This window comes from Charadrius vociferus, unplaced genomic scaffold, assembly GCF_000708025.1.
Source record: "Charadrius vociferus isolate BGI_N301 unplaced genomic scaffold, ASM70802v2 scaffold356, whole genome shotgun sequence".
In the NCBI taxonomy this organism is placed as follows: Eukaryota; Metazoa; Chordata; class Aves; order Charadriiformes; family Charadriidae; genus Charadrius; species Charadrius vociferus.
Genome location: NW_009648717.1, coordinates 2,102,055 through 2,124,559, shown reverse-complemented (window position 1 = coordinate 2,124,559; position 22,505 = coordinate 2,102,055). Strand labels below are relative to the sequence as shown.

The 22,505-nt window shown below is 37.5% G+C and overlaps 1 protein-coding gene across 1 annotated transcript; it reads left to right on the top strand.

Annotated features, from left to right (window-relative positions):
* The first annotated feature begins 4,380 nt into the window (after positions 1 to 4,380).
* On the top strand, positions 4,381 to 16,141 carry RAB8B (RAB8B, member RAS oncogene family). Its single transcript, XM_009886723.1, has 9 exons — positions 4,381 to 4,485; positions 7,675 to 7,777; positions 7,837 to 7,897; positions 9,062 to 9,122; positions 10,524 to 10,601; positions 11,651 to 11,740; positions 12,537 to 12,602; positions 14,754 to 14,804; positions 15,298 to 16,141. Exons 1-9 carry the CDS (start codon positions 4,381 to 4,383, stop codon positions 15,388 to 15,390), a joined length of 708 nt encoding a protein of 235 aa, XP_009885025.1. The 3' UTR covers positions 15,391 to 16,141.
* The last annotated feature ends 6,364 nt before the right edge of the window (positions 16,142 to 22,505 follow it).

The window sequence follows — 22,505 nt, the reverse complement described above, 5'->3', positions numbered from 1 at the left end:
GACTAACCTGGTCAAAAGAGAAAAGGATTTGGTCCTGATTCTGTAGTGGCACCACCTACCCTAGTTTCAGCTAGCTGTGAAACTGTAGCCTCGACTCAAGTCTGTTCGTCAATTTTAACATTTGCTGTTCTCCACTTGCACATTGGCTTGAAAAGGAGTATGTTCTCAAAGCAGCTAAGTTCATGCATTCCTCTTTGAGACAGTCAGTCTATAAATAATCCTCAAAATAAACAAACTTTGCTGTCTGTATCAGTAGTGCCAATTTTAATCTATTTGAATTTTTTTTTAGATGAAACTGAGTTACCACCAAGCGTAGCTTATTTTACGTTCAAAATAGAACAAGAGGTAGACATAGGTTAATTTCTGTGCTCTTTCATAGAGCTGTAGTACCTAGGTTGTAAACTCTAAAAGACATTCTGCGGGGACCCAGGCCTTTTAAAGTCGGGCTGTTGTGACAGTTGGTAGTTTTACTCACGTCAAGCAGTGATAAGTTTATACTGTTGTGTTTTTTTCATAGTCTTTAAATTTGGATTGAGTGTTTCTGGTGTTTAAAATCATGCAATTCAAAGGCTGCTCAAAGCAATCTGTAAATTCTGAATTCAAAATGCTGGAAAGAGAATTTCACTTTGTGGGATCTCCTAGTGTTCGCACTGAAGCACTGCAATGCAGGGCTGTGGTGGCAGAACTCTCAGGGGCACCGTTACGAACGAGTGGCCGAAGAGCACTGGATTCAAATCTTAGTATGATAATCGGATTGCACCATAGGTTATTGAGCTGTCAAAAACCTGAATGTTTCAAAGTGTAGGTTGGTCTAATTCTGATGATTAGAATCCCATGTTCTCTTTTAAATAGAAAGTAGTTTATCTTAAGAAAGGAAGCTTAGAGAGGTAGCTGTACCATAGCTGAGGAGACATGCTGAAGGAAGTGGCGGTTTGCTTAGCGTTATGAGCATTGCTCTGATCTTAGTAGTAAGTTTCAAGGTCTTAAAAGCAGGAGGGTGCGTTATGTTATATATACATGGCGCCTGCATTCTTCATTGCCTTACCTACTTTAGCCATTTGTATGTATTTATTTTGCCAGTGTTGTGTGTTTGAACTTCAAGAACCTTACTGCATTAATATCCTTCAGGGTGCAAGATGCTGGTGTGCCTATCACTGTGTAGGACACTGGTATTAGATTCTTTGTATGGGGGAATAGTAAGATGAAGAAAGGGCAGTTAACCTGGAGGACCCTATTCAGCCCCCTCTGCATTTAGTAGCATTTAAAGGGCTGTCCCGAAGGAATAAAATACAGCTTTATCCCTTTAAATTGTGAAAGGGACTGGTTGCACTTGTGTATAGTTCTAGAATAAATTTATCTTACAACTTTTTAAAAATGTTGACTTTCACCCTTTTGTGTTGCTTCGTGTTAATCCGCTGTATTTTTGAATGGTTGCAATAAAAGACTACTGCGTAGTAGTATAGTGATACAAGACATTGCTGAGATAGTCTGAAAATGCCTTGCAGATGTTACTAGGGACTAAAGCCAAATGTTCAAGTTCAAAATGGTTAGACTTTGTGCCTTTGCATCACGCTGTATGACACACTGGTGTGTTGCAAGTGTTCCCCACCCTGCCTTTTTACACTGATCTTGTTTCCTACTTGGTCATTTCTTATGCTTACTGAAATCCTTCAAGAAAGATCTAATATAAAAGCAAATTTCTGAGACTTCAGTCATCCACCTTTATAGATTAAGACAATATACTGATGTAGCGCAAGAAAATATTCCCTTAAAAACACAATTTAAAAAAAAATTGTGTATTTAATCCAAAACCTGCAATACCTACTACTGAGAGAAAAAAAAAAAGTAATCCCTGGGTAAGCTTGTGGGGAAAATCTATGGGAACAAATTGATGTCCCTCAGCTGTTGGATGCATATGGAAAAGAACAAGTTTGTGGAAGACTGTTGTCCTGTTGGTCTGTCTGTGCTTAGAATCTGCATGGACGAGGTTGAAACTCTTCAGCTCTGTTCACACATGTCCACACAAAGCTCGTGTGTGTGATCAGTGCTGATACCTGCACATCTGTCAGCTCGTGATGAGCAAGGTGTGTAAATGAGCGCTTCAGTGTCCTTCGGTACTGATTGCTTACAGCTCTTCAAAGCATAATGAAAAGCAAATGCGCTGGCAGCAGTTGAGTCTGAAACATGTACTGCTGCAGTATGTTGGAGATCACAGGTTTGTGACAGTTCTCTTGTTCAAACCCCTCCTTTGGAGAATCGGGAGAACAATACCAGCTGTTACAGCTGTGCTGTAGAACTACTACTGCTTACTAGTTCTGGTGTTCATCTATGCAACTCAGTGGCTTGCTGTTCACAAGAAGCAAAGCCTATAGGGAGAAGTTATTTTCTAAGTAATTCTCTCCCAGAATTCAACAAGCTGAAGGTGAAGCATATTGATTCAGTCATGTGCCTCTTCTCACTTCCTTATTTTTGAAGGTAAGTTACAAATCTGCCTGCTCATGTATCTAAGTTGCTTTTTATTCAGCCTTAACTCAGAGTGACTGCAGGAAAATATTTTCCTTTTGTATATCTTGAAGACTCTTGCGTGTTGTGTCTTGGAGTGAAGAAGTTGCAAAATTTTCTTGCTCTTGAGCTCTGCCCATTGGAAAAAAAAAAAAAAGCCAAAACCAAAACAAAACACCCACGTATAAACACTGTAGAATAGGAAGTCCAATGCTGTGAAGTTGGAGCAGGCCCAGCTTGAAAGCTGAGGCACAAATTCCAGTTATTTGATGCTGTATTGCTCAAAAGGGTAATGAGACTTTGAACCTTGACTCCTTTCCCTGTCTTGTAATGAGTTCCTTTTTATTGTGATCTATGTCCAATGGAGATAAGTGCCACAAAGTTTCTGTTTATTAGGGAATCCCATTGGAAAAAAATCTTTTATTCCTGTTTAATTTTATTTCTCCCATTCTTACTTCAAAAGAGTAAGGTAAGATTTAGATAAGTAGGAAGATAACTTCTTTAAGAGGGTGGAGAGTTTTTTATGTGCAGGTAGGGCAAAACAAATCTTTTAATTTTTAGTTAGATACACCACACTATCAGGTCTTGTTTATCTTTTACATTCTTTGATGGATGAGTCTAAAATGGGAGTCTTTCTAGCAAGCAAATCAGATATTAATTTTTTCACAACTCCTTTGCCAATTGTTGCTGTTTAATCACTCTTTAAAATTCCTTTGGCTTGTATATTTAAACAACAACCCCCCCAAAAAAGAACCAACTAAACCATTTAAAATGCTAGTACATTGAATACTAATTTTTTTTTACAAAGTATTGTTTTGCCAGAGATGGAGGAGTAGTACTGTACTGTGGTAAATATACAGGCTAGTGTATGCTATCAGAGATTGACATTTATTTGCATCCTGAAAGGAGTTGATTTCCTGGCTGAGTTCTTGCTATGGCTGTACCAGAAGATGTTATTAAATATATGGACTCTATGAACTTAGTGTAATGGGAAAGCTATGAAATCAACTTGAGTTAAAATCAATAGGAATTGTCATCTGATGATACAGCTTTCTCAAATGTAAGGTCCAGCTGCTGCAAACTAATGTTGAGCCACATGAAAAATTAACTTAAAATACTGGTTAACTGTCTAATACAGGTAAATATTAAAAATTCTAATATTTGCTTGCAGGTGGCTACTAAGTGATTTAATTTTTTTAACATTAATTTGTATGTGTTTCTTTTCTGACTGTCTTTCACTAGTTGTATTATTTAAGAACATGGCCCTTCCAGTACGTTCTTGCTAAGCAGACTGAAGAGCAGAGAAACCTTTACCTTCATGAATTACCGTTGTAACAGTTTACTTGCCCCAGCAAGAATTGTTTGGTTTGTTTCTTTGGTTTCTTTGTTCTGTAGCATTTTCTGCAACAGAAATTTTGTTTAAATGAGGAAACATGACAATCTGTAAGTCTGAAAGGTGGTACTGGGGAGGGAAAAGCCGTAGTGGAGACCTAGCTGAGGCTGTTTCTGTGGCACTGCAAAACCTGAGATACGAGCTCTGAGGGCTAGGGGAGAACAAAAGAGTAACAGTGATGCCTTGGGAGTAAGCTACTGTACTAAAAACTAAAGTAGCAAAATGAACTGTTTCAGCATCTCTGGTCAGTTTGTCCTTAGATTCCTGTGAGAATTGCGTCAGACTGGTTTTGTGAAGGTTCGTTGTAGAAAACCATTGGTACTAAAGCTGGAAAAGGGACATCTCAATATCTACTGCTGGGCAGTCCTCTGTATTTAAATGTTGTAATGCAGCTCTTTGGAACATTTCCCAATGTCTCTTTAAAATGATTGCTTTACAGCTTAATTGTGGGTAAAATCTGCCTAGGTTGGCTGGAATAAGAAGGAATGTGTAACTGGGGCAGAGTGGCCAAAGAGGAAGGAGTGTTGGCAGAAGAGCTTTCGGTGGAGGAGAGGAACACGACTTCCTGGCTTAAACCGAAAGAGGTCTGGGTGAGGCCAGTCTCCTTGGCCTCTGATATTTGGCTCCATGGTGTTGGACAATGCCATACCCTAGCTGGCGAATTTTATTAGCTTTGCGTAGCAATACAAGGTAAATGTGGCAACATGCAGCTCTCGGGGTTTTTTGTATAAGTCTGTGTGGCACTAATGACACTGACTTTTTCTTAGTGTGCAGATTTCTCTCCACAGTGTATTCTTTGTTGGAAGCTATGGGAGAAAATACCCTCAGTAAAGTGAGGAGAGAGAGGATGCATTTCTCGGTGGTAGTTAGCAAGGATCTGAAAAGGATTTTGAAGAACTGCCGCTTTTACCCCATGCGGCAAGGGAAATGTGAGCAATTACAGTCCTAACCGATGCACAGTTCAGGTCTTAACTTGGGCTTCATCCTTGCAGACTACAAGTTTGTGTTTCCTGCAACAGGTGCTTTCCTATCCCTATGGAATATGTACTGACTTGTTACGTGGGCATCAGCGTGTCAGACTTCTGTGTGGCAACTCTGCTTTAGCAGTTAAAAATAATTATCCTGTTAGGTTAATTCGTAGAATGCAAAGGCTGAGTCTGTGTTTTCTAAAAGCTTCTAAAACGTGACTTCAGACGGACATACAAGTGTTTCTGGGCTTTTTCTCCTTACTGGAGACAACAGCACTGTACATTGCATTTTAAAACTGTGAAAGCTGTGTGATCCTTTGCAGTCCAACTTTCTGATTTGCAGACGACTCCTCTTTATTAGACTCGAGTATCTTTTCAAACTTTTGTATCCCAGTGTGTGGCTGCGCAAAGTAAGAATTCACTGATAAAGGAAACTTTCTGTCAATAGTTACTTTTGAAATGCTATAGTCATTGGAGTGTTTTACATACCATAATTTAAATTCAACTGCAAGCAAAACATTGCTCATCCTTGGCCATGCAAGTGTACTGGGCAGGAAGTGGTAGCACGTCGCCAGGCTCGCTCTGCAAACGCTTGCAGCTCACCGCTTCCTGCTGCTGAAGTGAAAGAACAAAAGAAACACCAGTTTCTAGTTCGTTTTAGCCTCCAAAAAGTTGCAGTTGCATTTGTTGAGCTTCTTAGTATCGTAACAGAGGTATTTATGGCCTTCCCCTTCATATTCTTCTTTTAGTGTTGAAACTCCTCTTTGTTTGAGAATTTTGGTTAAGTTCCTACTAGAAATCTTAAGTTCCGAGAAGATACTTTTTGGCAGATCCTGAATTTTAGAAGTGATCAAAGGAATGGTTGTATTTGGCAGCATTTTGGTGCTGCGAGAGAAATGACTAACCACAAGAAACCAGTTTGTGCAAGGCATGGCTTGGTGCACATAGAGATCTAACTGCAGCATAAGCTTGATTTCTCAGAAAACCATCCCTACAGGAGTCTTTCACTGTTTATGCTGATGTGTCTTCGCCTCGGTAGTTGACAGTACCTACAGAATTATCTTTAAACCACAGTAGTTGCAGAACCTAGTTTTCATGATAGTTGTCATGCTTAATTCTAAAACTTCAGGCCTAGACACATAGGAGCTTTTAAAACTGATTTAATTTGCTGTTGTCCATGATACCATACCCTTTCCAGGAAAATCTGTATTTGTGCTTTATAACCTTTGAGGCCAAAAGAAAATCTGTTCAGAGCAAAGGTCAGTTGTTTTCAGATCTGAATGCAATTGCCTGTGACTTCAGCAGGTGTTGTACCTAGGTAGGAGAAAAACCTTTACAACAAGAGAGACACAAAATCCTATCAAATGTAAAATGGAAACTCTTGCCAAACTTCCGTTACATATAATAAGGATTTTTTTGAAGTACACATCATTCTTATGTCATTTTTAGAAGAATGCAAATTAATGAAAGTATCTTTTTGCCTGTAAGTCTACTAGTGAATCTTGGGAAATTGCAATTGTAGCAGTAGTCATAGCATTTTAAATTAATGCAATTAATTTCATATGCTGTTAAAAGTGCTGATGTGATATTTCTGCTCATAATTTGTATTTTAACTAATGGGCTAAACTACATATCCATAGCACAGCAAGATTAAGTGGCTGAAACTTGGTATTTTCGGTATATTAAAATATTAATATTGCATGCAAGAAGAATTAAAGTCAAATAGTTAATGAATATCCATATTTCATATTCAAGTGCTACTGTAGTATATTAAAAAATCCGGTAGCTTCCTGTTTAAGGGATGGGTAAATTATTAAAGCTAGAAACAGCATTTTCCCAATTAAGGTACTCTGGATAATTGTCATTTAAATTACAGCTGAGGAAAGAAGAAATTAAAGAAATAAAATAACCTACCCTGCCTCCCAAATCTTTTACAAACTAAATCTATTACAAACTAAATATCAAATAACTATTTAAGATTCAGTGAAGGAGTAATGGGTCATTATTTCAAAGCAGATTAATTGGGAGGGTACGTGGGGGTGGCTGTCCTGGCATTCAAAAATCTGGCCATCATGCAGTGAGACTCGAGCAGTCTCAATTTGAGCTACATTTTAGTATAGGTTTAGAGACAGGAAAATTAAAATAGTTCAGGGTAAAGGCTAGTCTGTGTGGAAATCTTGGCTTTGATTCATAGATCCATTTGATCCCTCTAAACCTTAAAAAACATTTTTAAGCCTTTCTGAATTAATTCTTTTTTTTTTTTTTTTTTACCCATGGCTTAAAATCTACCCTCAAAATCCATCTCGGAACTGATGGGTACACTGTGGAAGTGTAAGGGGGGGAAAGGAAGGAAGTGTTTCCTTGATACCTTTTGCAGCTTCCTAGAAAATCTTGTCACTCCTAAACTGGTGTTCTCGAAAAACTCCCATGGGTGATCTATTTCAGCCACCTTCGGTAACCGTCTGTATAGCTTTTATCTCCTGTGATGCTTTACCATTTACTGTCCTGTGATTAGTGCATTAAACATCAGTTTTCAAAAGTAAATGCCAATTTTGAAAAGGAACTAAGGCATCACAGTATGTATTTTTTTTCCTCAGAGCCAGCAGAGGTTCTAGGGTATTGACTTGAACTGCAGGGGCTAGACTAAGCTGGGAAAAATATTCGTTCAAACTAGTGACCTTATTAGTGTAAAATGAAAGAATTTTGAGATTTAAATCTTCCTCTCATAGTCTTGACTAACTCTAGTAGTGAGTTTGAGTTCAGTTTATTTTCATTGTGCAGAATAATTTATCCTTGACATGATGAATGCAGCTTGAAAATCTTTTTGCATCCTCAGCACTTCCTAGTGTTTGTAAGGAGGACAACTTCAGAATAATTCTTTTGCCTAAATTTGCTCTTACCAAGTTTTCAAAAGGTAACTGAACACTTCTTTTTCATTTATTGCAAAACTTAGAGTATCTTTTTCTCTGGCAGGAATCGACTTTAAGATCAGAACAATAGAATTAGATGGAAAGAAAATCAAGCTACAAATATGGTAAGTATTCTGGAGTAATTAAGTTTTCAGTGAGTATTGAATTAATCTTTGAGTGGGAATACTTAATAGCTTTTGAGCCTGGGTGTATCAGAAGTTTCATACCTTTTATTCATTGGCTGTCCATAAGGTTTATGCTTTCTTCTAGCTTGCTCTTGGCGTGGTTCTGCTTCGGTAGCACAGGAAATAGCCTGTTCATGTGTGAATGTTACAGCAACTTCCCATTTTATCAAAAGCTGTCCTCTTAGATGTGCTTTAGCTGTTCCGTGTGGAAGAGAAATATTAACTCTGTATAGCTGTAAACTAAAATATGCAACCTAAAAGAATGTAATCTCCTCTGATACTTTGGTGCCTAGTTGTACTCACAGAGGCACAGATGAGTGATAGTGCTTCCACTCCTTGCATGGCGGGTCAGTAGAGACCGAGCCTCCTGGTAGCAACAGATGAGTATTTTTGTAGAATTATTACACATACCAAACTCTTAAAATGCTACTGGTGAATGTAGGGGTCTTGCTGATTTCTCAAGTTCTAGATAGATAGTTGTGATACTTGCATGCGAGCCAGAATTCTTGTGACTAAGGAAGTGCCGTAAGTGGTTGGTACAAATTCTCTGTCTGTAAGTCAAAAAGCTGGTGTTTGTTAGGTATTTGGGGTTCAGCTCCCCCTAGGTGTGACTAGTAGCCAAACGCTTTGGTCCTCTTGTTCACTTGCAGACAGATACAGCTTTGAAGTCATCTAGGATAAAATATCAGCACACTAAGGTATAGTGGCTGGTTTTAATACGTGAAATAGTACGTGAAAATGCACTATCCTAAAATATTTTACTGCTGCATGTTTTAATTTCTGTTTAATGCAGGACTTGGACACAACAGAGCTGCCTTTTAATTATTCTAGGGAAGTCTATGTAGTGCTGAGTATTATTGCTTGCATGACAATTTAAATGCTTTTGTGCCATATCTATGGTGCTGCTATAACCACTGAGGTAAGTAGGATAGCTTGGGAGCGAGGAAGATGTTGAGGGCTGAAGAAACTTGCGCAAACAGCTTCTAAATGGTATTTTTTCTTGATGATTATCAGTACATTGTTACTCTGTTTAAAATGACATCTCTAAGTACAGAAAGGTGTAAAGATCACCTCCAACAAGTACTTGTTTTCACTGAATTTTAGGGATACAGCAGGCCAGGAGAGATTCCGCACAATCACAACAGCTTACTACAGAGGAGCCATGGTGAGTGCCCTCACTTCAAAAAATTAGGCACAACTAGCATAACTGGTTTGCTGTTCCTAAGGTTATATCATGTAAGTCTTCAACTGGAGGACTGGATAATTGTGGCTTGAGATGCGGGGAATAAATTTTGTGGTTTGGGGTTTTTTGGTTTAGATTTTTTTGTTTGTTTGTCTCTTAAACCTGCTGGTACTTTGTCTAGTCCTGTTTTTGTGATGAAACTTCAAGGCCAATTGTCTTTTTTCATATAATTAAAATTTCTGCAGATTATAATAAGAAGCTAAGTTGCCAAGCTTTAATCAGACAAGTGTTTTTTTTTCTTTAATGCAATCAAGCACTTTAAACATTTGAAGTGTTTGAAAAATAGGTAATGAATTATTTTAATATTAAAAGTGTATTTCACTGAATTGCTTTTCTTCAGCCAGTAGAGAATGCAAAATCTGGGCTATAAATGCAATCACCTACAAAAGCTACTGTTACTTTTTCCTCCATTAAAAATGACTTAAAGTCAAATAACTAACTTAGATCCTGCACTCTTAGTGATACAGCTGCTTGTAATGGTTCTTAATGCTGTGATTTGAGGTACTTTATGTTGGGACACTTAAATTCAACTTGCTGATTACTAGCTATGCTGCTATTACATGTTCTTACCGCTTTGTATGAACAGATCTGTTCCAGTCATAGGCTGGCTGTGGGTCCAAACAACTCCACTCTTACAGAATACAGATGGGGAGAAATAGTAGTGCTTGTGGCTCTGTGTTAGAGCTTTCTAGTACTTAAAAAGGTTTTGGCAGTGACATGATCTTCTCCCCACGTCCCAGTCCATGGCCAAGGACTTTTCTTTGTCCTACGAGGAATGATTTGAAAGGCAATAAGGAATGGCGGTGAACCTGGCAGTCTGTCCTTAATGCAGCCGTTGTGTGATTTCCCATGCTTGGCTAATTGTTGAGAGCCCACACTAGTATACATACATAACTGTCTGAAAGAGCTAAAGCTTCTGGGAGAGCACCTAGTGTCAGCTTTGCTCTAAGTATCTACTGGCCCTGGCAGATTGGATCTCACAGGTTTATCATCTTTGACTGCTGGAAGCTGCTGCTTCTAAACTTGCCTTTTACCATAGAGTCCTGGTTGCTGTTGTAGTAGAGTATCTAAACTTTTCCTGACTGTAGGCTAATAATTTAAAACTTCGTATAGGGGGTGTGTTTGACCTCTAGCAGTGGCAAAAGATGTTAAATAGTTGTATTTTGCATAAATTCTCAGCAACGGCATAATTCTTTGAAAAAGGATTATAGGTGCATTAGTCATATATTGACTTTCTGGCAAGTATCATCAAACCCACACAACAAATCAAAAGTCAACCAATAGTGGTGACTCATCTGACTAGATTTTCTTAATTTTATTTAGGGAATTATGCTGGTGTATGACATCACAAATGAAAAATCTTTTGACAACATAAAAAACTGGATAAGAAACATAGAGGAGGTAGGTGTTTTGCAAAGTACTTCTTACTCATTACATCTTATGATTTCCCTGGGACAAATAAAAATCAAGTAATTATTCACTTTCATTATAGTAGCCAATGTATATGGCCAAGTTAGACTGTGCAGTGAATCCAACAGCAGTTATTAATGGAGATAATATTGCCTCGTTCATCTAGGGATAGAAGGTAGAAAATTTAAGTTTAAAAAGTAAGCATAAAGTGTTTCAAAACTGCTCTTACTATATGACTTTTATTGTTCTTTTTTTTGCTTTTGGGTGTGTCTAAGGAACGGGAAGGAGCAAGATCTTAGGTTGTCTACCTTTCACTGAGATGATGACAGATCTAATTGCAGTTGTCACTCTGTTATGTGTTCATCCAGTTAGAGATTTTTGACCTTTTCGTTTGGTCTTGGATAAGTGTCCTTCCTGCTAATTTATTGTAAATTATTTAATTATTTAACTTTATTATTAGTGAAGCTGTAGTTAGGTAACAGAATCTTACTGGGTTTTTTTTTTCCCCTTAAACATAAAACCTATGGGGTTTTCTTTAGTATTGGTCTTTGGCTTTTAAACAAATTTCTGTATTAGTGAGCAATTTGTGTCACCTATAGTGACAGGGCTAGAAAAGTTCTCTTGTTGAAGTTCTCTTGCTGAAGTGATTATTGCTTATCTATTTTAAAAATGCAAATGTATCACATAATGATACTCCAACCAAATACCCTAGATGTCCATGTACCATTTTGAAGTAACGTGTGTACCGTTACTTTTCTGGAATAGCCAGGTGCCTGTGTGCAACTTGGTACAGAACTCATGGTACTGTATTCAGTCTGTAATAGTACTCAGGCAAATTTAACTTAGGAGTATTTATTCCAACCTATTTTAGTATTTAAATGTTAAATTGCTTGTTTCAAAAGCCAATCTCTTTCTCAGTAGTGCCTTCACTAGATAACTTTTTCAAAATAAAATATTCACTTGTGGATGAGTTTGACACACAAGTTTCTTTTAAATAACGTTGCACTTTGTTTCTGAGAAATTGCTTTTTCTTCATTCAGCATGCCTCTTCAGATGTAGAAAGAATGATCCTGGGTAACAAATGTGATATGAATGAAAAAAGACAAGTTTCGAAAGAAAAAGGGGAGAAGGTAAGCTTTGGAGACCCACCTTATTTAGAAGCCTGCTTTTCTTAGGATTTTGGCTGCTGGATATTTGGCATGTTTTAGGCATGTGAGAGATAACGGGCCTTAAACCTCTTGTTTCAGAAACTTTTATATATTATAGGATGCCAGGTTTGGGTCTGTTGTTTTTAAATAGCACTTGACTGTCTTCAAGTTTGAATAAACTTAGTGGTACTGTTGTGTTGAGGGGAAGACCCTGTAAAGAATGTTGACTTTTGCTATAGTATGAAGTATTCTAAATCTCAGTATAAAGCTTTGTATGTAGTTTGATCATGTTGTAGTCAATCCACTATGGTGGTTACTGACTCTTGTCATAAGTACTGTTATTAAAGCTTAAGTAATTAGTCATTCTACAGAACAAGCAAGCAAGTGAGAATACTGTATAGTCTATCACATACACAGCTAAAGTAGTGTAGTTGCTAGTAACAGAACTTATGGAATGATTGTAGTTATCTGGTCCATAAATCCATGTCAATGAAGATTGTATCTTAATGTTCTTTTAGGTCCTAAGTCAGTCTTTTTGAGAGTGATTAATCTTTTTGTTGGTTTTAAATTTACATGAGGGTATGACCTGTTCTAATACTTTGTCTAACTGTCCATAACTTTAATGTTTTTGCAAGAGAAAAGCAGAAGTGGAACTTGTTTGGGTTTGTATTTAAAACTTGCTGCACTGTACAGCATTTGTTCTATTATGAACCTATGTGAAACATTCCTCTTACAAAGGAGCTTCAAAAACACTGAAAAACTTCAACTTCTCTTCCAGTTAGCGATTGATTATGGAATCAAATTTTTGGAGACAAGTGCAAAATCCAGCATAAATGTGGAAGAGGTAAGAGATGTGTGTTATGCTTAGGTGTGTTTCATGATTCACTGGGCTTTCTGACCTGATCTGGGACCTGAAGTCTCAACTCTGCTCCTGGGTCACCAGTCTTGTTAAATTAGAGAGGTACTGTAAAATCCAGTGTTTCTTGTTTTCTGGTGATGTCTGGAATTGTTTTTTAAGTGGGTGTTAACAGGGTGGTTTACTATTATTGTAGCAAACAGTTGCTTTAGACTTCTATGCCTTGCTACTTAAATTGCAAGTGCTTTTGGACAGGGAATAGGTGTGATTCTTAGAACAATGCTTTGTGCGGGAAATTGGATTCAAGATTCTTTGCTTGCAAAATAACATGCTACTGTGTCAAGGAGCCTTTAGGTTACTACTAAATATGTGCTCTGCAGATGAGACTGAAGGTTTGTATATTAACCCAAAACATCAGCATAGACTGTCATAAGCTGATGTTAAGAGGAGGAAGAAGGCTTATAGTGCTCTATCTATAGACTTGCAATCTGTTTTCCTGCAAATAATTTTTTTGCTACAAACACAAGGTCCCTATTTATGAGAGCATAAGGAAATAGAATCAGAAGGAAGAGTGGCTCAACTCCGGTCTATCGTGCCATTCATCGCTCTTGTCATCTCAGGCAGGGTGGGGGGAGGATCTTAACTCTATGAAAGGCATGAAGATAATATGGTGTCAAAAGCAGTTACATTAAGATTCACTCATTCAGTTAAGCTAGACTTGTTCTTAGATGATTAGATACAGGAACAACATTTAAAAGCTGTTCCATGTGTATTGATGGGATACTTTTTAAAAGCCCTCCAAACGTACTTAATTCAGATCACGCAGCTAACAAATTAACTAGAAACTAAAGAGATTGTTACTTTAAAATAACATGACTGATACTGTGCCAGCCAAGTGTTTTTTTTTTTTTTTTCCTGATTGCAGGATGATTGTTATAAAATATAGTTAGAATGGACTTATTTGCATTGTGCTGTATCTGGAATAGTGCTTGACCCGATTTTCACAGTGTCATTATGATTCTTACAGCAGACAATGGAACTGTGAACATTAGCAGCTAATACCAATGGTGGATAGCAATAGTGTCCTAATAAAAAGTACCTATCTTCATTTGTTCCTCCAGCCGGTTGACTTGCTCTTTCATGACATGCCCTGCAATTTCATTTTACCTCCTGTACGTCATTAAATGTACATTAGTTTGTGCTTACTCTAAACAACATGGCTATCTGAATATTTTTTTTAAATTCAGAAGTGAAGAAAACATTAAAAAATGCAGCTGATGTAGGCGTTTAATAAGTAACAATTTAGTGTTCTTTCTACCAAATGCTTAATTTGTGGGAAATGACACATTTGTGATACTTTTGTGATCAGAAGTAAATTAATTTATTTTATTTGTTGTGATTTAGTTGCATAAAATGAGGGTCTGTCTTTGGATATATTCTAAACACAATGAGAGGAGAAGTGTTTGTTTCTTACATTCTGGAACTGTCCTTGGATTGTTGGTATCTCCAGGTAGCCTTAAATCTTGCTTTTTCCCTCCTTCAGGGGAATTGCAGAATTTTTCTGCTACAGAAGTTTCTTTGCTCCTTCATACATTGAAGTCTGAGTTGCTGAGATTTGGCAGAATGTTTTTTTTAAAAAAAATATTTTTTTAATGGGGATATTGCAAACATAAATAAAGTTATAGATAGTGCAGGAGCAAAACTTTGGGAGGACAGAAGACAAGCTAACCTTAATGTGAATTTGCAGGCATGCCATCCTCAAACCTCGCTGTGGGTTTCTAGTTGCGATGCACTGTACAGTTTGGCAAAAAAAACCTCCACAACTATTAGTGTATGCAGCCCTCTCTCAGCAGATTTATTTTTTTTTTTTTTGCCCAAGAGGTATATGATGGAAAAGTCTGTTCACTTGCTTCAGAGACTGGAGGGATGGAGACTAAAAATAAGTAGTTTTTTCTTCTAGAGCATGCTTATTGCAGTTTTAAGTAAACAGCTATTACACGTAGAGTGCCTTGCAACTCAAAGTTGCAGTGCCCTGCAGAATACTGTGTTGTTAATGTGTCTGGCTACTCTAAATCTATCTTGTCTTTAATGTGGCTTGTGACTAACTTTTTTTTTTTTTTTATTTCCACTCCTCACCAGGCATTTTTCACACTTGCACGGGACATTATGACAAAGCTCAACAGAAAAATGGTTTGTATTTTGAATTGGCATACAAACTAGATAAATTGAAATGACTGCTATAATAATTGGCTGAGTAGTAGCCCTACCAGAAGACTCCTAGGAATTACAGTGGATGCTAGATCAAACTTGAGCGAATAGTGCTTTATTACACATCAGGGTGTAATTGTTCTTTGTTTTGCATGAACCTTAACATTGGACAGCATGGAACCGATATGTTCTTTTGAAATGTAACAGTGTGATCCTTGCTTTATTAAACATCAAATTATGTAGTCACCTGTTCAGCTAATACTTGAGATCTGGATTGTTGGAAAAATGTTTCTTTTTTTAAAAAGAGGCAGTTTCATTGAGAGATGAATGGAGTCTGGGTAATTGAGGAGCTCAAGTTGCAACAAACCGCTGCTGTGGTTATTGCTTTGCAAGGAGGGGAAGTGGGGAATGAAACTAGGAAAGCTAGTCTTATTTTCTTTGCATTTTACAATGTTGATACTCTTTTCTCTTTCAGAATGACAACAGTTCATCAGGGGCAGGTGGGCCAGTAAAAATAACAGAAAACCGGTCTAAGAAGAGCAGCTTCTTTCGATGCACGCTACTTTGATGAACTTCTAATGATAGACTGCAGCACACTTAGAACCTTTTCTGCTTCTTTGAAAGCACAGGGTCACAAAGCCTCAGAAATAATACCACCAAGCTGCTGCTGAGAGCTCCATTGAACGTAGACTGCGATACACAAAATACCAAGTGGATTTTGCTCACTAAGCCTATTGACCTGTCAGGCTCTTCTTTCTCAGATATGGAAGCTATGAAGTGGAGACACATGCAAGAGTTAACTTGTTTTCCTTTTTTACTTTCTGTTTTATTGCCTGTTGCAAAAGCTGCTATGTTTCTTTTAACTTTGCACATCCATATTGGCCTCTTACTGCCTGTTACAGCACAATCTTACATTTGTATTTGCACAGTTTGACTTGTAAGTAAGATTCTTAACAGATTTGTGCAGGTTTTTCTTTCTGTTTTTAAACAAATTTATTTTCAAGCAGAAGAGCCAGGGGAAAAATTAAGTCTCACTTCCATTATTTTCTATGCTGTATACTTGTGGCCATGATTGCAGTATGGATGTTGACACTCTAGTGATGAGAATTACTGTGACAATTGGCATTTAACAATTTGTATGGGTTTTGTTTCTTAGATGCACAAATCTGTTCCTGCAGAAGCTATGGCTTCTATTCTGAATGTAGTGTGTTGCTTGTCTTTCTTTACCGGACTTAGCAAGGTTGTGTTCTGAATTGCCAGTCACTGTCTGATTCACAGATGCACCTTTCAGTTATTTGAATAAACACAGTCTTTCCTCACTTAACTTCCCTTTGTTAGCTCAAACTGCCTGCACCTTTTTTGTTTCTGATGAGGAAGTACACTCTGGAGCTGAAATCATCGTCACAAATTGGCCTCATCACTATCACTTAAGTGGCTTGTGGAAGCTGAATGCATGAGTTTTGAGTAACCTCTTTGTGGATTCATTGGTTCAGAAATGACTGCTTCTAAAGGTGACTTCCATTTCTACTGTAATTCTAAGGATAGTTTGTTCACGCCTGTAAGCATCGACCCTTGACAACAGAGGTGTCCAACAACTAGCTTCCTGTGCAGTTGCTAATTTTTATCAAGTTCTGGCACTAAGGAAATGGTCACATTAGGGCTATAATGTACTGTAAGTTAAGCAGTGAATGCTGAATGTGTGAAGCCCTCTTTGGTCTGCTCAAGCAGTTATTTTTTCCATCAAAACCCTGTACAGTGACCTAGACTGTTAGAAGCAGAGTTGAAACGTAGTTGCCTTTTTTACTCAACCGAGCATTGTATAACCTAGTCTTTGTTCTACTACTTTTTTATTGTCTTCTGAAAGATTTCCTCAATGAGCAGTTAAAACAGGTGCTTTAGTTCTGTTGATGTGCCAAATTTGGACCATTGTAAGCTTTAACTACAAGTTTGTGTCTAGCATGTTTGTTACTAGGGGATAGGTGCATTCTGTCATTGTCAAAGTTACGGTCTGACGTGCTTGCTTTCGCTTCACTACGTTGTCTAGAACTGTAAACAGTGAGTTGGTCGTCACCGCAGATAACCGCTTCATTTTGTGGTGTCAGGTACTGAATTTGTCATCTCTGGGTCTGTTGTAAATATTTTGAAAGTGAACGGGCCAACAGTGTTAGGATTAAAGACTCTCGATTTTGAAAGGTTTAACGTTAGTAGCTGGTTCCATAAAGTTTTCAGTGGTTATCAACCTGTCCCCACGTGTAGTTTAATAGAAATAGTTATTGTAACTAGGTGGTGAATCTCATAAACTGCTGTTTCTGTACTCAAACAGAAAAATCATCGTGGCAACAAGGTTTAGTGAAAAAACAAAGCAACCCTAACTGCTCTGTTGTCTACCCTTGATGTTTCTCTCGGACAGGCTAAAGCAGTTATGTTTTCTGTATGGTTAAAAAAAGTGCTTCTATACAGAAAGTGTTGTGACACCAATTATGAATGTTGTTTATTTTCAGTAATTTACCTCTGACTTATTTGGTGTCGTAATACTTTGATTTTTATCTCAGGGGTTGTCTGCAAACCAAAACTGACACGTTCTGTGTTTGGCACCGTTTACAGAATGCTTTGTATTGTTTTTCCTGTCTTTGCTGTGTGGTTAAATGTTCATTCAATATTAGTCTCCATGAACTTCCCTTTGAAAGAGCCTGTAAGTAGTAGAGTCTATGAAGTGCTTCTTGAAGCAGCAGCAAATTGGGGTATCTGCTCTGTAGGGGGGGGGGGGCGGGGAGAAAAAAACTTGCTATTTTCTTACATTTAGCTGTGCTAAACTGTACATAAATGTGAGGTAAGACCATAGGAAACTCACTTTATGCATGCTAAAATAATGCAGTAAATATTTCACTTTGCTTAATGTTCATGTAAAGTTCATCTTTTTCTATTTGTAGAAGAATTTAATGCAATTTTGTTGTCCCCTGCTGAAACTGAAGAATTCTAATTTCATGTGGTCTTATGGATAAGGTAAAATGCAGATTTCTCTCTTTCTTTGTTGTTTTGCCCCCACCCCTCTTCTCCAGCAGTATTAAGTGGCTGAGTGGCTGCACTTTATCGGTGTGCTAACTTTTGGTCAGTATAGACCTCTTTCTGTGTACAGTCTGCCTTGTCAGACGTTGAAAAATGTGCTGTATCTTAGCGTGCAAATCAGCTGTATGTTTTACTGGGAATTTTTTTAGCTGTATTTTCCTTTAGACAAGCAGGTGATGGTAAATGGTATGTTCTGCCTACGCATTAGATGCCGGGTACTACAGGCTTTTCTAATATCATTATGATGGTTTTGTGTAGTCTCTGTTGCTACTTCGCTCAAGACTATGTAATCTAAGTTTTGAAGGACTCTTAACTATACCTCAGTCAACTAGTTAGTATCCTAATGTCCATTAGAATGGAAGTCATATAATTATTATTCATTAAGCAGCAAACGTATTTCTGTTTTGTTCCAGAAATTGCCATTAGCCTTTCAGGAAGGGCAGACGTTTTTTGGTGGATTTTGATAAAACAAAAATGCTGTTTATGCTATTGAGTTTTAGGAAATCTTTCCCTCAGCCCCATGTCTGTGCGCTATATCTTGACCAATATTTTTCTAAATGGTTTAAAAAAAAAAAAAGCCAAACAAAACCCAAACAGGTCTCAGTGCTTTGCAATTTTAGCTTTCAGTCTGTGCTCAGCAAAACATGCGCACGAAGTTTTTGTTGAGTGTATATAGAATATTTGTTTTACTTGCTGTCTGGAAGTTCTATTATTGCTAGAGCTTAAACCACTTACTAAACTTAATGCAGCTCACTTTTCTATTTGGGGGACAGTCTTAAAAATGCTAATTGACTTTTCAGACTTGTAGTTCTTTTTACAGAAAGTATTTCCCATTGTAAGTACCTTTCCCATACTAGTCTGCTAAAATCAGGTGAATTAAGTGGATCATTTTCACAAGTGAATAAAGGAGTCTTGAATATACATATCAGATTAAAATATTGTGAATGGATAATGATTTGAAAGTACATGAATAATATGTAAAATGCATAAATGTGTTATTTGTGAAAATGCATCTGTTATCTGGTTATCTATTAATGTAACTGAAATTTTGCAATGTTAAACTTCTTAAGGTTTGGTCTGTAGGTGATAAGAAGTCTTTTTTTCTTCTCCATTCACTGAAATGCTTATGCCATTCTCATTCTTATAAATAAAACTTGTATTTCTTTCTTCCACAAGAGCAGGATTTCCATTGATTTTTCTTATTTCTGGTGAATCTAAGTATTTTAGTGCATTCCTATGGCCTTACAAACATTTTTGCAAATAAAAATTCAATTACAGTTATTTTAATGCTAGATAGCTACTAAATTCAGAATAAAAAGTATAGTCCTTGAGAAAATGCTTAATTTTGAAATAGAAGTGTTCTACTGTGTGTGTTTAAGCACATTTTATCTCTGGTATAAAGGTGTAATGTGAAAAGCTCCTGCAGATAAAAGTGAACTTGTCATGTGGTTAACTTGTAAACCTAATCATTAATTGTGTATTGATGTGTGTAGACAAAAAAACAAACCCAACCCCTAAAAAACATTCACACTCCAATGGTTTTATTATTCCATGTGAACTTTTTTACAACAATGTGTGTCTCAAATAAAAGTTACATAATGAAAAGTATTTGGAGTATTTTGTATGAAATATTCCATGTAGTTTTTATACAGTTATTTCCACTCTATCTTCCATGCATGTTGTGGCAAGGTGTCCAGCTGAGTTGCAGCTGTAGTTTTGCTTAAATTCAGTGGCAAACCACAAGAGGTTTTGTGTGGCTTTGCTTGTTCCTTAACTTGACTGTTCCTTAGATTTCTCCTGAAATATCCTCTATCTTGTAGCGATTGCTTAAATCGAAGTATATTATTTCAGTGACCTTCAGCTTCATAACCATTTTTTCAGATATTTAGTGTCATGAAACACCCTTCCAAAGTCACTTGTGAGCAATGCCAGTAAAGAGAACATGAGACACAATCTTCAATTTGATTAAGAATTATCTACTCACTTAAGCTGTTAGCTTTTTGTTGTTTTAAATCAGCGTTATTTGAAAGGTATGACTCTTAAGTAACCTGAGGAATTAATAGAATGAATTAATATAGCAAATATATATATATTTTTTTTTGTCCAGTTGTCTTCAATGCTGAATATTGAGGGATTTCACAGAAATATTTCTTTGTTATTATATTAGCAATAGTTCTTGACTTTCAAATTCTTGTGGTTTGGCAGTAACTCACAATTGGTATGAAAATTAGCGAACCTAAAGAAAGAATGGTTTTGTCTACCCAAGACAAAAGCAGATTAATGGTTGAGACACCCAAGTGGGCACCCTGAGAAATAAATGGGAAACACATGGATGACACGTAGCTTCTAAAGTTCGTGCTTTTTACGTGTTCATCTAATAAACTGTATTTAGCTGAAAGGATGTATTGTCTCTTTACCTGAAGCAACAGAAAGGTAGAGTTACATTCTTGTTACACCTTATTGTTTGCTGGTTTTGGGTTGTTTTGTTGTGGGTTTTTTTTCCTCTAGCCTGCTTCTGGCAGACAAGTTTGCTGCTTTAGGACCAGCTGCTAAACATTATCTTGCAGATCCCCTTGATCTGAACTGGTTCTAGATGCTCAGCAGTCCTAAAATCACTTCTGTGAGTCCTTCAGTTCACACAGAAGTTGGTTCACACAGTATCTGCATCCCAATGACGTTTTAACAAATGGAGAATGCAAATGTATTTAAAAGGAAATAGCAGGCATACTTACACTGCTTGAAAACGGTGATATATTACAATTCCTAGATCTGTTTTTGGTTGCAGACTAGCAATTACTATACAAATAGTGCATACTTGTAGATCAGAGGCAAGTTGTTGGTACACGTGTAGAATGTAGCCAGCTTTTCTAATTTGGTGAATTGACTTTTTCCTAAATTATTCTTTTTCCAAGTTCGTTGACTAGCAGCTCTTTAGAATTCTTGAATTATACTTGGAGTCATGAATCTAATTAATGTAAGATTTCAAAATCATTTCTCTTTAGAAAGATTCTAATCTTCAAGAGATACATAAATGAAGCTTTTATGTTGCATAATGTTATTCTTGCCATCTAGAGGTTTAAAGAAAGGGCACGGAATGGAATGCAAAACATGCTGAAGATAGTTTTTAGTGCTCTAGGATGTTTTGTAGTTGCTTCAAAACATTTTTAATGTCTTCAGCAGAGCACATCAGCACTAAGCTTCTGGTGTGAACAAATGTTACATAAATTCCTCTGAGCACATACTCAGTATATATTCCTTCAATTTGTGAAATAAAGTTGTAAGTTTTGAGCAGGATACAAACATTTTCTTCATATGAGGAATTAACATGTTTAACGCATTGTGGAAAGTGTGTGTAACTTCAACTCTGCTACTGAATACGTTGTACTGAGTTCAAAGTGAAGGAGAATTCTGTAAACATTCACGAAGATCTGAGAATTTCACCCTATTTAGTCTTAAATACCTTCCTTGAGTAGGTGATTGAGATGGCTTACTGCAGTTGTGACTTTTTCTACTTATGCCACCCTTCCAAAGGAGTGTCCATGATCCACAGCTCTGACTGGTATCCCAAAGCCTTGTGCGAGGCCGTGGTCTCTCAGGCTGAGGGACGTGGTTCAAAACGGGTTTTGATTTCTCAGGGAAGTGTTACCATTGTGCTCACTAACCTTTTTGACTTGGTTTAACACCCTTGCGGAACAGCATAAAGAGATGATGCTACTGTGAACATACTTATCCTGGGACAGAAGATGGCAAGCTCCACAACTGCTAAGCTGGTGCCTTTCTCGACTGCTTGCTCACAATTTGTGACACTTTCTACACTGTTTCATCCCTGTACATACTTTTGTTGGACTGCTGGCAATGTGCCCATCTGTAAAGAAAAATGCAATCTTTACTTACACAATTAACTACAAGTGAAGTGCAAATTATTATGTCAATAATGCTTTTTTAAAAAAAAAAAAAAAGTTGAATGTTTTATTTTCAGGGCTGCTTGCAAATCCTTAGTGTTACTTTACTTTTTTCTTTTTTTTTCCTTTTTTTTCCAGGCAACATAGCAACTAACTAGCTCTGGTATGTATTCTAGATGAAGGACGGAATTTTTGCAAGAAGGCTGAGCGAGTTCCGTCTGTGAGATTAATGTCTAACGCTGCCGCGTACCGCTTCTGAGCTTCCTCACCTGAAAGGCAATGACTTTGTAAAACTCACATTTATGCTCTGAACCAATAAAATACAGGGAAAAGGCAACCACCTGTGTCTTAAATATGTTTGTAAGTAATTTTGAACAGCACTGGTAAGTGTACTTGAAGTTAGGAAATTGCTAAGCAACTCCCCGTGGGGATGGGCAATCCTTTAAAAATAGTATTCGATTAATTAACTGTTCTTTGAATGCCTTGTCCTATTTAGCACTCGGCAAGTATTTTACGTGTTTCAAGGGAGGGGGGGAAAAAGGCCGGCGAGGCCGTTTCCCTCCCTCTCTGCCGGAGACGCCGCTTCCCGCCCAGCGCCGCCTGAGGGGACGGGCCGACACGCCACACACACACACACACCCCCTCACAGACCGGAGGCGCCCGCGCGCCCGCGTGCGCGGGAGCCTCCCGGGCTGTGAGGCGACCCGCGGTGGGG